This window comes from Homarus americanus, unplaced genomic scaffold (assembly GCF_018991925.1).
Source record: "Homarus americanus isolate GMGI-L3 unplaced genomic scaffold, GMGI_Hamer_2.0 scaffold20465, whole genome shotgun sequence".
Taxonomy (NCBI): Eukaryota; Metazoa; Arthropoda; class Malacostraca; order Decapoda; family Nephropidae; genus Homarus; species Homarus americanus.
In genome coordinates, this window is record NW_024756914.1 from 11,247,072 (window position 1) to 11,264,264 (window position 17,193).

Consider the following 17,193-nt stretch of genomic DNA (forward strand, 5'->3'; position numbering starts at 1 on the left):
GCAGGTAGGCAGTTCACAGATTGCGGTGGTGCCAGTTCTCCTCGGCCAACCTTCTCTAGATGAGCCTACAAAAATTCCCTTTTTGTCACAATATTTCTAGGTTTCTTACATTTACTTTTATCCTCTTCACCACTGATCGGCTCGTTTGCAGGTTGGAAGGTGGGTCAGTAGTCACGTCTCTGCTACGTACTGTTGGCAAGTAATGGGCATGCACTGGCTCCTGAATGTATCTGAAGTTCTGAACCTATGCAGTACAGTGTCGTTGTCTGGTTGGTCAGTCTTGAACAATGAGATGAAAGCGCGGCGCTCTTGAAGAGTATCCCGTGTGTACTCTGATAGATTACCAAATATCCTATATCAGTACGATTTTTACTCTGTGTAAACCCCGCCATCTAGTGCGTGAGAAAGGTGCTGTATTAGAAAATGGCTCAGGAGTAACTGCTTTAAAACTCGGGACCCTATTCCTCGCCTATACCCCTATACTGCCTTCAGTATGAGACTTTTTATTATTAATTTTACCTAGTTAATGTTATTAGAAAATTGCAATTCATTATGTACTACACCATATGGCATGCTGGAAATCAATCAACACAGGCAATGCAATCTGAGGTAAATGATCTACATTTGTAGATATTGTAGTGTTACTTCACTCCCATATACAGTGACTAGTTTACATGGTATATACTGTACTTGTGGGGCAACATTTCATATGGTTGTTTTCAGTTATCATTATTACTAATGGCTCCACTGTGTTCACAATCATTCAAAGTACATAAACTGAGAATCTTGTGTCCTCTTTATACTGAAAAATTAGTTTTCTTGCACTACAAAACATTCCCCCAAAATGTATGGGAAATACATTATAATGGAATTTAAGTTAAAAAACAGTAGTATACTAATATTGATTTTTATTACAAGAAATGTCAGACAAACACAAGCACAACGATTTCTTAACACATGAAGTAAACATTGAAATGTTTTAGTAAAAGAAAGGAATAAAGACAGAAAGAAGAAAGATATATATATATATATATATATATATATATATATATATATATATATATATATATATATATATATATATATATATATATATATATATATATATATATATATGAGGCTGTGTATTTAAAATTCTGCTTAAATAACTAAGTACCCCTCGCCAGCGCCCGCCAGATGTTACGTGGTTTTATATTTAGACGAGGGTGTTAGATATAAACTGTCAAATCTAAAGGTCCATAAGAGTCCCGACATGATGCATCCCAGAGTGCTAAGAGCGTTGTGCAACGAGCTTGCCGAACCCCTGAAGATCCTGTTCTGTAAATGCCTGGATGAACAAAGGGTCCCCAGTGATTGGAAAAGGGCTCATGTGAGTCCGATCTTCAAGAAGGGTGATCGTGACTCCACGAACAACTATAGACAGGTGAGCCTGACCAGCATAATATGTAAAGTACTTGAGAGTATTATCAGAGATACTGCGATGGAGCATCTACTACGAAACAACCTTGTAAGGGATTGCCAACACGGTTTTATGCCGGGGCGCTCCTGCCTAACACAATTGCTCAAGGCATTTGATATTTGGACCCATATTCTGGAACAGGGTGGTAATATCGACAATATAAACCTAGATTTTGCCAAGGCTTTCGACAGTGTACCCCGCGAAAGGCTGAAAATCAAACTGCAAGGGTACATAATTCGGGGAAATGTCCTAGCGTAGATAAAAGACTTTCTACATGATCGCAATAAGTGTGTGGAGATTAATGTCACGAAATCATCATCTGTACCTGTCACAAGCGGGGTACCATATGGCAGTGTATTGGGCCATTGTTGTTTGTTTTGTCGTAAATGACATGCCTGACGTTGTACACTCCTCCAAACAATTGTTTGCCAATGACGGCAAGTTGTTCCGGGAAATCAAGAACCAAACGGACTGTGAAAAGCTGCAGAAGGATCTCTGTGAGCTCCAACAATGGTCAAAGAAGTGGTTGCTGAGATTCAATGTCACCAAGTGTAAGAGGATGCACCTGGGGCGTACCAACGGTAAGAAGGCGTATCATATGTCCCAACGGGATGAAGAAACTGCACTATTTGAGATTGAATGTGAGAAGGACCTAGGCGTGTATGTTGACAACGAGCTGAAGTTCTCTGGCCATTGCGAGAAGAAGGTAAATCAGGCAAATAAATTATTGGGTCTTATAAGAAGGTCGTTCAGATATCTAGACGGTCCGTCCCTCGTACTGATCTTCAAGAGTGAAGTGCTTCCCCACCTGGAGTACTGTCACCCCGTCTGGTCCCAAAGATATGCTGGGGACTGTCAGTTGGTTGAAAATGTTCAAAGAGGTGCCACCAGACTGGTGCCTGCACTTCGGCACCTCAGCTACCCTGAGAGATTGGAGCGCCTGAACTTGCCAGCTTATACTACAGACGGGCAAGAGGAGACCTAATTGAGGTGTATAAGCATCTCAAGGGGCACTACTCAGTCGAGTGTCCTTACTTGGAGCTGGCGGACGCTCGCCCCACAAGGGGTCACAGCTCAAGATTGAAGAAGCCGCAAGTCCAGAAAGCTGTGGGGGAAAACTTTTTTGGAGAGAGGGTTGTAAACTCTTGGAACAATTTACCAGAGAGTGTTGTAACGGCAGCGAGTGTGAGCTATTTCAAGACCAGACTAGACGAACACTGGAGCAGGTTCAGGTATATTCAGGAGCCGGTGCATGCCCAGTACTTGCCAACAGTGCGTAACAAAGACGTGACCTATCGCCCAAGCGGCTAACGAGCCGATCAGTGGTGAAGAGGATAAAATTAAAAGTAAGTTGAGGTGCCGAAGTGGAGGCACCAGTCTGGTGACCCTCCTTTGAACATTTTCAATCAACTGACAGTCCCTAGCATATCTCTGGGACCAGACGGGGTGACAGAACTCCAGCACTTCACTCTTGAAGATCGTTACGAGGGACGGACCAACAAGATATTTGAACGACCTTCTTATAAGACCCGTAATTTATTTGCCTGATTTACCTTCTCACAATGGCCCGAGAATTTCAGCTCGTTGTCAACATACACACCTAGGTCCTTCTCACGTTCAGTCTCAAATAGTGCAGTTTCTTAATCCCGTTGGGACATATGATACGCCTCCTTACCGTTGGTACGACCCAGGTGCATCCTCTTACACTTCGTGACATTGAATCTCAGCAGCCATTTCTTCGACCATTCTTGGAGCTCACAGAAATCCTTCTGCAGCTCATCACAATCCGCTTGGTCTTTGATTTCCCGGAATAACTTGCCGTCATTGTCAAACATTTGTATGGAGGATTGTACTATACTGCCAGACTGGGGGTCACTAATTCTAAGGGTAAATACTTAACTCTAATCTTAATCTCTAAGGGTCGCTGCCACCAGACCCCTTCTGGACAGCATGTAGCTCGTTAGGTAGCGGGCAGAGTGGACTAGGCATTGGGTTAGGCTTTTCATTGACCAGATCGATAAGGGGAAAGAAGGGTGAAACCATAACATGTCTTAATTAATTTATTCCTTATAAAGCATACTGGTAAAAGACATACAAATGAATTGGTCTTCCTCAGAAGAACAACGAAAATGTTGGTTACCCAGATGGGCACCAGACGTCTTACATTGATGGCGTGTCATCCACATACTTATTGCATAACAATCTGCGACCACCTTACCTCGGTCATTCCTTCTTACACTATCCCTTAACATGTCAGACTGCTCCACCTGTATGGAATATAGCACCGTCGGTTATCATACATAGTAGCACCATCTCAACGCACATGTTACACTCCACACCTGCAGGTATGGGACTCCTTGTAATTTCTAGGTATACATAACAGGCACCTCTTTCGCACACCGTCCTCGGTGGGTAGAGACGAGGGCTACACCAAGAGACATACCAGTACTATTTCTACGCCTGGTATTATAGGTCGCTCCAAGTGACGACCGCAGAGTTTCTCACGGTCTCCTTATTTGTTACTACTCATTTGGAGTGGTGTGCTGGGAATCCATGGGTTCACAGTGGATTGGCATAGCTGGGAGTAGTCACCACCTGTTGGGACGCTCACAGGGATAATTTCTCTGTCATCTTCCCCGCTCTGCCTTTCGCTACCAACAACTTTTTTGGAGCTTCTAAACTCGAACTGGGATAATGACTGCCGCGCAGAAAGGCACTCCGACCGCATGGAACCTGAGGTGACGGTAGAACGAAAGGGACTCAGTAATAATGCCTGACGGGCGGTTATCACACACCCTAACACATTACTATTACACTTATACATCAGGCAAAGCTTTAAACTGTAATAACTTCTATATAAGCCTTAATAATAGGGCTGGATATAGCCCGATAGGACACTGACCTGAGGTGACGGTAGAACGGAGGGTACTGAGTGTAGTGCCCCGCCGCTCGTCACCGCATAGGCCTACAGTTTCCAATCTTTAATTTTTACTTTTATTTCTTACGGTTCTCACCTGAACACTTTCCGGTATATTGTCACTCATGCCTTATAAACACATATTTTAATCCTAAATTACACACTAAGGTAAGGTCTTGGTTTGCTAGTTCGTGGGTAAATTCATTGGGTTATAATATCAACGCGGCACTCTCGAGGCGGGTACAGGGCGCTCCCCAAACAAAGGCAGAATGTTCATGGCGTGGGTATATCCACTTCACTTAAAACTTTAATTAGGGATCCTCCTCTCACACATTGCACTATTTGAACACAGACATAAGATTCTCTGATCACTGTACATGTCGTGGGTATATGTCACGTGAGGATACGAGGTGTATTAAGTTCACACCAATACATACAAGATATTTCCTTTCAAGTATAGTTTCTGGGTCACTTCCAACACCTCACATAGTACTGATGCATTTATCCTTTTTCCAGACCATTGTTCTCATGTATTTTCATATGATATCTGTGGAAGTTATGTTCGCTACACGTTCACAGACGTAAATAGTGTGACCTTCAAACCCTGATCCACACTTAGTCCTACAGTACACTAGTCCGGCTCAACTGGACTTTAACATTCATCTTATGGATACCCTGAGTGATCCTTAATGCTATGAATACATACAATTAATATGATATAACTGTACCTGGGTACAATACAACACATGGTCTAGTAACATTGAGTAGGTGAGTAATCCTTTATCATTGTTTCCCGTTTCCTGAGATTCTACAAGTGCGGTGGATTTGAATGTTATGTAGCGTAATATGAATTAACTGGGTTTTTTAGGAATGACAATGATGTGCGCAGTACAGTACAACGTCAGGCATGTTATTTATGAAACAAACAATCGTACTTCGTGTTGCTTTCATCTGTTTGCAATTATTCCATGATAATTATTACATGATATGAGTAGTCTACCATGTAATTGAACGTTATGTCATGTGAGCAACAGCCATACGTGAATATTCACTTTGCTAACGTTTGTTTACAAACAACACTCCTAAGTGCTCTCTTCTCCCCCAGGTAACAGGTGACCCAAGGTGGATCGCTATATATGCCAGGACGGGGTTTGCCCATATCCTCACCACTATTTTTAATCCGTTTCGTCACCACTGCTTTACCCGTTTCGTCACCGCGTTCATTCCCACCAATATATACACGAAAATAACTGTTGTTTGGGATAGAAAATAGTAAAAAACTCGAACACAAATTATAAAAAAATAATGTTAATACGTCTGCCATCATCTCACTGTTCGGTGATTTATGAAAATATTTACCGATGTTTAATCAAAACATTTAGTTTACAAAATTTTATTACGAAATTATGCCTCGGCATAACAATACATTTGTGGGGTATGGGATGTTTGGGTTCACACTCAGGATGGGATGGAGAAAGGAAACTCACAATGTGCTCTCTGTATACATGTTGTATTGGATGTACAGTGCAGCTTGGTGCTGGGAAGTGGCAGCATGGTTACAAGCGTGATGTAGAGAGAGCTGGTTGGTGAGGATGCTCAGAGGAGGACAGCTTGTGGGTCGCCATGCTCGCCGGCGGGAGCGAGGGCCGCCAGGCAGGAGGAGGAGGAGGTGTTGCTGGCTGCGGCTGTAGCTAGAAAGAAGAGAGAGTTCACCACGAGGTCAGGTCTTTTATAGCGGGGGTAGGCGTGGCTTAGTAGTTGACCTCCGTGATGTATGGCGGCGCTTGTTGACCCAGACCACGAGGCATACACTGGGGAATTCGTGGGGTCGGCTACTCAGCGACAAACAGCGTTTGTAGGGGAGAAATCCACTACACATTGGATCCTGTAAGCATCTCACTCGGACAATTTATTCAAGAAGAAAATGAGAAAATAAAACCGTTATTACTCATGCAAGCATCTCACTTAAATAATTTATTAAAGACTAAAACGAAAAAATAATAATAATTCGCTGCAATCATCTTAGTTAAACAATATGTGAAATACTAAAATTTACCCATGCAAGCTTGGCTGAAGACAATGACAATTTCTTTGGGAAATTAGAAGTGGTGATATTTGTTTCTGCATATTCATCCCACAGCTTCCAAAGATGGACTTATTCCAGGGCTGGATTAACCATTAAGCAAAATAAGCACGTGCTTAGGGCATCAAGGGAAGGGGGGCACCAAAGAAATTTTCCATAGCCGGATTTATCATGGACCATGGACCATATGGTGCAAAACTGCAAATGGTGCAGCTGAACCAGGGTTCACAAAAAGAGGCCCACACATTAAATGAAAAAAATACATACATATATATACAATAATAAAAATAAATAGTAATTATAGAAGTTAATGATATACATTAATCTTGGGGATACAGCACAACAAAATTAGGATCTGGTAACTGCCCCATGGTCCACGGAGGCTCACGTGGACGTTCTTGTCTTGCCCGGCCGCCTTGGTCATGTTGGCTGTCCTGTTCAGTCGTCCACTGAGTCTGAGAGTGTGTGCAGTGGCGCTTGTAGGAATTCGTGGTATAATGTTGTCTAGCACTCAGGATGGATGGAAACTCTAAGGTGGTTTTCTTGTATAATATAAGTTATATGATAGACAGTCTGGTGCTGGAGGTGCCGTGTGGTGAGGAGCTGCTCAGTAGAGACGTTCGGTGAGTAGCGTGTTGAAGGAGGTAGATGTGCAGGAGCTTCGTTAGAGAAGATGTTGCCTGTTGCTGGCCTCCTGGTTGAATGAATGCTGGACAGCGTGGAGCTTGCTGGAGTAGGTGTTGCGTGTTCAAGAAGAATGGTCAGAATGAATCTCAATGGAGAGACAGAGCTTATATACCCAGCTTATATACTCATGGTGATGGTGGTGAAATGATTCAGTCTGCAAAAACTGAAGTAAATATAGCAAACGATCCAGGGTTGTGGCTTGATTTCTCTGCTGATGATGTGGCTTATTGGACTGCTTGTGGACCCAGTGACTGTCAACACCACAATGGGCCATTTGACAAGTCTTACCGGCATTTCAGTAGTGGCAAACAAGTAAGATACTGTTCCCAGAAACTTTTTGTTGGGACAAAAGCCAATGGTGAGAAATACAAGAGAGAGTGGTTATTGTATTCACCATCAACAGGATCAATTTATTGTTTTGTTTGTAAACTGTTTGCTCCTAAAAAATTCTCACGTTTTGACCATCATGAAAAAAGCACTACTCACCGAGACTCTATGCTAACATACTTAACTCGCAGACAGGGTGCGGGGTTGGGGCAACAGTTGGAAAAACAAATTCAGGAAGAGTGTGATTACTGGGAACATGTCTTGAGGCGTGTTATAGCTGTTATTCGTACGTTAGCTGAATGTGGCTTGGCTTTTCGAGGAACAGAAGAAAGGTTTGGATAATTGCAAAATGGGAATTTTTTAGGGCTGCTTGAGCTCATAAGCCAGTTTGATCCATTTTTAGCAGGTCACATTTCGAAATATGGAAATTCTGGCAAAGGAAATCCTTCTTACCTGTCCAAAACCACCTGTGAGGAACTCATTCAACTACTGGCACAAAAGGTCCACGCTCTCATTGTTGACGAAGTAAAATCTTCTGGTTATTTTAGTTTGTCAGTTGATTCAACACCACATCTATCACATATCGATCAGTTAAGTGTTGTACGTAGGTACTTAAAAGATGGACAGCCTATTGAACGCTTTTTAACCTTTCTGGAAATGAAAAGCCATACCGGTGAGGAAATGGCAAATCAGGTATTGCAGTACTTACATGAAGTTTGTACGCTAAACTTTTCAAAATGTAGGGGTCAATCTTACGACAACGCTGCAAACATGTCTGGGCGTGATAAGGGGATGCAGCAAAAAGTTCTAGAAACAAACAAGTTTGCTATATATGTGCCCTGTGCGGCTCATTCACTAAATCTGGTAGGCCGACGTGCTGTTGACTGCTGTCAAGAGGCTGTTAATTTCTTCCCTACAGTGCAGTTGCTCTATACTTTTTTTTCAGCCTCAACCAGCCGGTGGAAAATTCTTGAAGGTTGTATTGGAAATGAAAGTGTCTTAAAATCCCTCTCTGATACCAGATGGCAGGCTCATGCTATGGCAACAGCAGCAATTTTGAAATCTTTCCTTAAAATTTTAGAAGCGTTAGAATGTATAGCCGAAGACCAGTCACAAAAGGGAGACACTAGAAGAGAAGCAAATAATATTGCAAATAAGATGCAAGAGCTAGAATTCGTTTTTATGTTGAATTTTTGGAATGAGATTTTGCAAAATTTTCATAGAGTAAGCCAAGTTCTACAAAATGAGGATGTGAACTTAAAAACATGTGCAGATCTGTATGGATCATTAGCTGACCAACTGTGTACTTCACGAGATAAATTTGAAAGATATGAAGCAGCTACAAAGGATATGCCACCAGATGTTGATTACAAGGCAGCTCAAACTCGTAAACGTATGAGAAAGAAGGTACCCAATGACGGAGATGCACCAGGAGTATATCTGAATGCCAGAGATAAATTTCGTATCACCACCTTTTACACAATTATTGACAAACTTGAAACTGAGATGAGAAGAAGAGGAGAGATATATAAAGAAATAGCAGAGAGGTTTTCTTTTCTAAGTGATGTGCCCCATAATGCCACTTCATCATCTACTGAAATTGAAAGGTATTCTCAGTGCTGTCAAAAGCTGACTGATGCTTACCCAGAGGATTTCAACACTAATTTCTCAGCTGAGCTTCAGCAGTTTCACTTATATGTGCGCCATAAGGTCAGTGCAACAAAAAATGTAAAAACAAGAGTCAGTCATGCTGAACTTTATTAAATGATTGTAGAAGACAATATTGAGTGTGCCTTTCCAAATGTTGATATTGGCTTTCGTATATTTTTAACATTAATGGTCACAAATTGCTCAGCTGAGCGTTCATTTTCTAGGTTGAAGTATATTAAAAATCCCAACAGAACAACTATGAAACAAGGCAGGCTGGATGCCTTATCTCTACAAATTTTTCGAATGGTCTGAAAAATGGCAGATGAAATTCAACGTGGACAAATGTAAAGTACTCAGTATAGGAAATGTAAACAGGGAAACCAGATACCAGATGAACAACGATGCCATAGAGAAATCCGACTGCGAGAGAGATTTAGGAGTAATGATAAGTAGGAACCTTAAGCCAAGTAAACAATGTGTTTTTGCTCGTAACAAGGCTAATAAAGTACTTGGGTTCATACAAAGGAGTGTTAGTTACAAGACTAGCGAGGTCATCCTAAAACTGTATCTTGCTCTTGTGAGACCACACCTGGACTACGCAGTTCAGTTCTGGTCACCGTATTACAGAATGGATATAGAATCCTTGGAAAGAATTCAGAGGAGAATGACAAGACTAATCCCGGGCATTAGGAACCTTGAGTATAGAGACAGGTAAAGCATCTTAATTTGCACTCCCTCGAGAGACGTAGAGCGAGGGGCGACCTGATAGAGGTGTATAAGTGGAAGGCAGGGCTAAACAAAGGGGACATAACAAAGGTACTCAAACTATCCAACCAGGAGCGAACTCGTAACAATGGTTTTAAATTAGACAAATTTAGATTTAGGCGGGAAATAGGTAAACACTGGTTTGGAAACAGAGTAGTGGATGAATGGAACAAGTTACCAAATATCATCATTAACTCGAATACGCTGAATAGCTTCAAACATAGGTTGGATGCTCATATGAGCAATAGGGGTTGGGTGTAAACGGGACTGTCCGCCCAGTATGGGCCAATAGGCCCGCTGCAGTTTCCTCCATTCTTATGTTCTTATGTTCTTACTAAGTATAGAAGCAGATGTGTTACATAAGACTAGTTTTGAGGATCTGATCAAAGACTGCAATTAAAAAAAGTAGGAGAAAACTTTTCAACTATAAATAAAGTGGACGTATATAAAAATAAACATTATTTTCCATCTTACTGTAAATTTTGTTTAATTTCGAAAAATAACATTTTATTTTATGGTTTATTATTGTTTATATTTTGAATTACATATATATGGGGGGGGCACCAAAATCTTTTAAGTGCTTAGGGCCTCTAAGGGTCTTAATCCGGCCCTGACTTATTCGTCATGATTTGCTTTTCTCGTGCACAATTTTACATGAACATGAACATGAAATGCTAGTGACAGGGGGGAAGGAGGTTCAGGGGAAGAATAAAGGGAGGATTGAAGTGAATTTTAGGAGAGAATAGGTGCAGTGGCTAAACACCGCTTGCCGTGGGGCAGGTTCAGGTACATTCATTAGCCAGTACATGACCAGTGGCCAGAACTTGCTCTCGAGCCTATCAGTGGTAAAGAGGATTTAAGTAATATGTACACGAAAATAACTGTTGCTTGGGATAGAAAAAAAAACCAACACTAAGGCCACTTATTAAAGAAAACAAAATACAGAAAAACATTGTTAATACGCCTGCTGGGTGATCTGTGCGCCTGTGCCAACTCTCATTCATTGTTCTGTATTTTGTTCACCAATGTTGAATCGTTTTCTGTATTAAACAATTAATATTCGTGTATAATAATGAAAAAATCTTCATTTGTTAAGTTTTTGGTTTATTTACCAAAGTTTTAATCGTTTTTATTAAATAATTAATATTCATTTATAATAATAATACAATTCACGAGTCGTCTGTATACATGTGTAATTTATATTTGTGTAAAATAATAACTTATAATTTGTCAGTTACCAGCGGCTGTTATTGGTGACGAAACGGACTTGATATTGGTAGCGAAATGGGGTGTATCCGCCAGGACTGTCCAGGCACCTGTATGGAGCTATGTTAATGCTGTTAAGTATGAAGTGGACACATCCTGCTCATAGTCAACAATAAGTAAGTTCATTAATCCCGTAGAATATTAATACGTCCATTGACTGTCTGCAGGTTTCCAATTTCAATTGCAGACACAAGACTAAAAAATGGCAAACAGATAACTTCATATAATTTCTTGCGTAAATCAGTATTAAAGGAGGTCAATATACCTCCATTAGCTGCCCTCAGATTTTGCAAAAAATTTATTTTATTTTTATGTATTATAGTGTGTTATATTAAAATCGGACCTTCATTTCTTGTGCAAATTAGCAGTTTTTAAGAATTTTTTTTTTAGTATATAATAAACCGCTTATTTCTTTCTTTGGGTATTAGAAATATGTTTTTCCTATGGTTTGTGACGAGGTTTGGACGAATTTGACATTCATTTCATCAGAAATCACTCGTTTTTTTAGACCCCCTCCCACAACCTTAAGGGAAGATGTATGGAGTTTTGGGGTTGGGGAAATGACAGACACCGATTATTTCCAATGGAGAATAAGGCCAAAATCCTTCAAAAGTCATAAAAGGCCAAAGGAAAAATTATTTTGGTAAAGGTTTACAAAACTGTTATCACCTGAAGGAAATGTGCAATTTGGTTTAAATTTTTTGTACACACTAATTGGATGATGTTAAACACAGAAATGGAAACGACAATACAAAGAACCTGACCTAACATACCCATAGTTTGGGTATGTTAGGTCAGGTTTTATTATGTTAATTAATGTGTTAAACAACTTAACTTAATATTAAGGTTGATATACATCACCAGTGGTGAGGAGGAATATGTGGAAGCGTTCACCATCATTTATGGGAAACGTTTCTTGAAGAGGGATTCAGGGAAATAAACAACAAAAATGGCGCCGGGAGGAGAATAGTGAAGTGGGATAGAGTAAATAAAAAAATAAAATACTTAAACTTACCAGGTACTCCCCGACTTACGACCTACCCGACTTACGACCTACCCGACTTACGTCCACCCGCACTTACGACCTGCCTCAGTCGTACCAAAATTTGGTCAAATTATGTATTTTGAGTCCCAAAGTCAGTACACAGAAAAAATTTTCATCTGTAATTCACTTTAAAATGGCTGGCAAGCTTAAAGGTGAGTGTTTTGTGGTGCTGAGAAGAAAAAGAGGCACCCATTTTAGATTTTCTGTGTTATTTAAGAATTTCCGACTTACGACCATTTTAGACTTACGACCTGGATGTCGGTTCCTAACCCCGTCGTAAGTTGGGGAGCAGCTGTACTGTATACTAGAAAGTTGTCTTTTCTTTTAATATACTTAAAATCATCAAAACAATAAGTATGCCAAAAATAAAGAAAATCAACAAACAATGATAAGTTTCATAAACGTTTCCCTATATTTCTAACACCGAAAGAAATATAAACTAACTTAAGCTACCCCTTATTCTGTGTGAAAAAATAACATAGAAAATCACCAAACCAACCTAACCTAACTTAATCGGGGGCTTTGTTCATGCCCCCTACATCTTACCTTAATCTGAAGAAGAATTGGGTTCTTCTGGGTAGTCAATGTTTGAATCGATTATTTGACATGGTGCACGTGGGAGTGGGTCACTTTGAGGAGGGTACAGGCGGGCTGCTTGAATGCAAAACCTGTGCAACGAGTCGTGTTTATTGTTTCCAACAAACAGATAACATGCTAGATACTGTTCCAAATATTCAGCACAAATTCCAGGTCGGGAGCAGGAACTGATGGGGGAAAGCTTCTCCGCCCGACATACAGTATTGGAAAAATAACATCTCGGTTATCCTTAATTTCTGACAAAAATATTATAGAAAGAAAGTGTTTTAGAATTGTCCAAACATTTGGAAAAACGGTGCACTAATATAAAACACCCAGCAAATTCGCACCAAAATGACGGTCAGGTTAGAGTATAGAACACCATAACCCCCCACAAAAACTAACTTAACCTAACATAACCTTATTTTGGACCTTACCTGCTACTGCGGTGGAGGATACAGCTGGGCAATCTGGTATTGTAGTGGATTCCTCCCCCACAAACGCTGTTTGTCGCTGGCTAGCCGACCCTGCGAATTCCCCAGTGTATGCCTCGTGGTCTGGGTCAACCAGCGCCGCCTTACATGACGGAGGTCAAATATTAAGTCATGCCTATCCCCCGCTATATAAGACCTGACCTCGGGGTGACCTACCTCATTCTACTTACCGCCAAGCAACATCAATCAACACCTCCTCCTCCACTTCTGCCTGGTGGCCCTCGCTCCAGCCGACGACCATGCCGACCCACAAGCTGCGTGTTCTCCTCCGAGCACCCTCACCAACCAGCTCTCCATCCCATCCTGAGTGTGAACCAACATCTCGTACCCCACGGTATGCTTATGGATAGACAAAAGCATTTCTGTCTTTTCTTAAAAATAAACCATTTCCACATGTAGGACTGTCTTGATGTTGGTAGGGCACCGTGATCTTGTAATACTTGGATTGCTTCACTAATGTTCTGATAAACTCTGAATAAGAGCTAGATAAGAAAGAGAGCACTTTTAGCGCACCACCGCGATCTTTCAAAATGGTTACTTCAGCCTCCAAAATGACTGCTTCAAAATGATTGGCCATCCTAGTCACACGACACGATAATTGAAAATCATTGATTGCCATGTCACAAAGAGGAGGAAGGGAGGACAAGAGAAATGACTCGGGCAACGTGACGGTACAGAAATGTACGCCTAGAAATATGTGAAATTCTCCGTAATATTGATTTCCACTAGAAATGATATTGAAGTTTTATGTTTGGTTTTATAGTCTTTAAATAGCGTTTCCACCAGACATTTATATTTTGGGGGTATTATAACCTATAAAATTACCAACAATAATGTATTACTTGTTTAAAGTGGGCAGGGCTTTGAAGTAGAGGGAAAATGCCAGGTAAAATACTAAAAAAAAAAAGCACTAAACAAATTTTGAAAACCTGACCTAATGTTTTGTAACCTTTTTAAAAATTATAAAAAGTTTTACCATATTCATGTTTTTGGTGTTTAGTAGAGGTGATGGTGTTTTTTATTTATTTTATTTTTTTACGGGGATTAACCCACCCGGGCACAGGTCACTAACCCACATCGGGGCCTAGGGGGCGAAAATGTAATAATAATAATAATAATAATAATAAATAATAGTCATAATAATTCATAATAAACTAAAAATACAAAAATGAAAAAAAAGATCAAAATTGAGAAACAATATATGTATGTTGTGTTGTCAATAGTAAGAGAAACAATTGAGACCCTGCAATTGTGTGTAAATGAGGCAGAAAGTCAGATCAGCAACCTGGGACTTGGTGAGGAAGGATCCATAAACTCAAAGTGATGTTTAATATTTTTACAAGTTTGGAAATGTTAGGTCAGGTTTTCAAAGGTTTGTTTGGACCCCCTCATTAGGCTAGGTTTGGTTTGGTTATATTTGGCTGGTTTTATATGATTTTTTTACACATTTCTAATACCCAAAGCTCTGCCCACTTTTAACAATTAAAATTGTGGGTAATTTTATTGGTTAGAATATTAGCTCAATTTAGCGAACCAGTTGTGTAAATCGAGGGTAATTCCATGCCAAATATGCCGCTTGGGGTTTGTTTACATCCGCTCAGTCTGTGTCCTGCCACCACTGCATCTGTTGTTCACTGCTACCACTCAGTCTACCTCTCAGTCTACCACTCAGTCTACCACTCAGTCTACCACTCAGTCTACCACTCAGTCTACCACTCTACCACTCAGTCTACCACTCGGTCTACCTCTCAGTCTACCACTCAGTCTGTTTCTGTTTAGACATCATGCCAAAAGTCTCTCAGAAGTCTCAGAAAGGAAGTGGTGTGGGGAAGAAAGTCAAGAGTGCAGCTATCAATTGTAAAAAGTTTAGAAATAATAGAACAAATTTAAAACAAACACTGACCCCCTAGTTTAAAGTAAGCCATCAGTAATGTTTCTATGTACATACCGTGTGTCTGAGGTGTCTCTGTAGGTGTGAGCGTATTAACAGAATTAATCTTTATTTAATGAACCAGTTCACTAAATCAAGCAAAAAAAATTACGAAAAAATTCCTAAAGCTAAATAGAGAGTTCGTTATATCGGATTCCGTTAAGTGGAGAGAGTACTGTAGTCATAAATTACCTGTATAACTTACCATTATAAATTAGTGAGACTAATTTGATTCTTTTATGCTGGCCCCAAACTTGTCTCTGTGCTGCTCTTTTAGCATTATTGATAAATGTGTTTTGTCATAATTTTTCTCAATTTGGTTGAATTTATTGTATTGTTTGAAAATTTGTTCCCTGTGTGTACCACTCACTGTGAGAAGAAGTATTTCCTAGTATATTTAGTGCCTTGTTTCTTATATTTTTCTATCATTTCCTCTTAACTAAATGAAATTTTCTTGAAAGAATTGTGTTCTACAATTGATATTTTCAACTCCATTCATTATTGTTTTGTTACAATCTCAAGTATAGAAGGATGAAGAAATGTGTCTGACAGTCTAAGGGAGAACTTGAGACTCATAACAATTCAGAATCGGTCTCAGTATAGTTAGGTACTGCAACTGCCACTGCATGTTATGACCATCAGGCCGTAAAAGAAATACTATCCTATTTCTGGTCTGTCACCAAGAAGGTCTATAAAAAGAGAACCAAATTTAAACGATTTACTAATAAAGATTAAAACTTGCAAGGTAATACAAAAAAAAAAAAAAGATCAGACTTTGTTACAATAAACAATATTAAATTAGTACACTTCACTTATAAACTATATAAACCTATACCAAGATCACTACCAATACCACCTTGTTATGTTTGAGGGAGAAACTGGCTGAAACGTGCTTATAGGGAGAAACAATACACACGGTAGAGGAGGCCGAGAAAATCTATTCTCCCTGTCAATACTCAACCTTCTTTTGATGTAGGGGAATGGAGTCCCAACAGTGAGGACACACACAGGGGGCACCAAAGAGTATCAGCCAACCTAGGCAGGGAGTAGCTTGTGGCCAACTGGCTCACACTACCCTGCCGACTTCCCACCAACCTTTGGGAGTGGCGACAGGGATGTTTCCAATGGAGGTGAACCAGGGTTGTTAGTGGCTTCTGCTTCAAGACTTGTACAGAGGGGGTAACGACTCCTGGGGTCTCCTCTAGTGTAACAGCTTCAGCTGCTGAAATCTATCATTGTAGGGTAGATTTCTTAATTCAGGAACAATTTTGGTGACTCTTCTCTGTATTTTTTCTATACAGTAGTATCTATATCTTTTCTAAGGTATGGGGACATTCCTTGTGCAGCATTTTCCAAGTGCGGTCTCAATTAACTTTTATATACAGTAAAATCTTGTATTTTGCCAGAAATATAGACTGGAAAAATTGCATCAAATTCAAATTTGCCAAATGCAAATACCTGTACATAAACTAATGGGAAAAATAATAATATAGACTGGCCACTCTACATCAACCTCTGATTTTTCCCATTTATAACATCCAAATAATACAAATTCTGCCTTTATTGACCTGATTGTGCTTTCCGGAACTAGTTTTTAGGCCTTCCTCAAGTAACTTAATCACACGCTGCTTATCCTGCATCTAGTACTTGGCAAACTTAACTCCCTTATGATAGTCCCACTTCTCCTTTTCCTAATTTGGCCACTTAGGTCGGCCTGTCCCACCCCCACCAGTAGGACCCCCAGTAGAGGTAGAGGCCATTATCTTGACTCAACAGGTGGTAGCACAACCCACACAACAACAGCCCAGGCGGTCGCTAGGATGACCAGGGAGTAACTGGTATGAGGGCTGTGACGTCATACAAGACGGCGACCAGCTGTTCTGTCTCGTGTCCTGTGAAATGATTGCCAAATGGCAACCCAGTATGTATTTATTTAATTTGTTTATTATAATATATTTATTTTACTAATTATAATTATATTATTTGCTGTATTC

The 17,193-nt window shown here is 40.2% G+C and overlaps 1 protein-coding gene across 5 annotated transcripts in view; it reads left to right on the forward strand.

Moving 5' to 3' along the window:
• The first annotated feature begins 10,644 nt into the window (after nucleotides 1-10,644).
• Nucleotides 10,645-17,193, forward strand: part of LOC121857106 (zinc finger MYM-type protein 1-like) — a 32,957-nt gene continuing 26,408 nt past the window's right edge. Inside the window, exons 1-3 of one of the 5 annotated variants that reach the window (XM_042352985.1) lie at nucleotides 10,645-10,733; nucleotides 11,123-11,270; nucleotides 13,230-13,603. In XM_042352985.1, the coding sequence (XP_042208919.1) occupies nucleotides 13,509-13,603 (95 nt within the window). In that variant the 5' untranslated portion in view covers nucleotides 10,645-10,733; nucleotides 11,123-11,270; nucleotides 13,230-13,508. Of the gene's footprint in view, nucleotides 10,734-11,029; nucleotides 11,271-13,229; nucleotides 13,604-14,492; nucleotides 15,186-16,782; nucleotides 17,121-17,193 lie in introns of those variants that run through there. The other 4 variants (XM_042352987.1, XM_042352988.1, XM_042352989.1 and 1 more) reach the window with 4 other exon arrangements.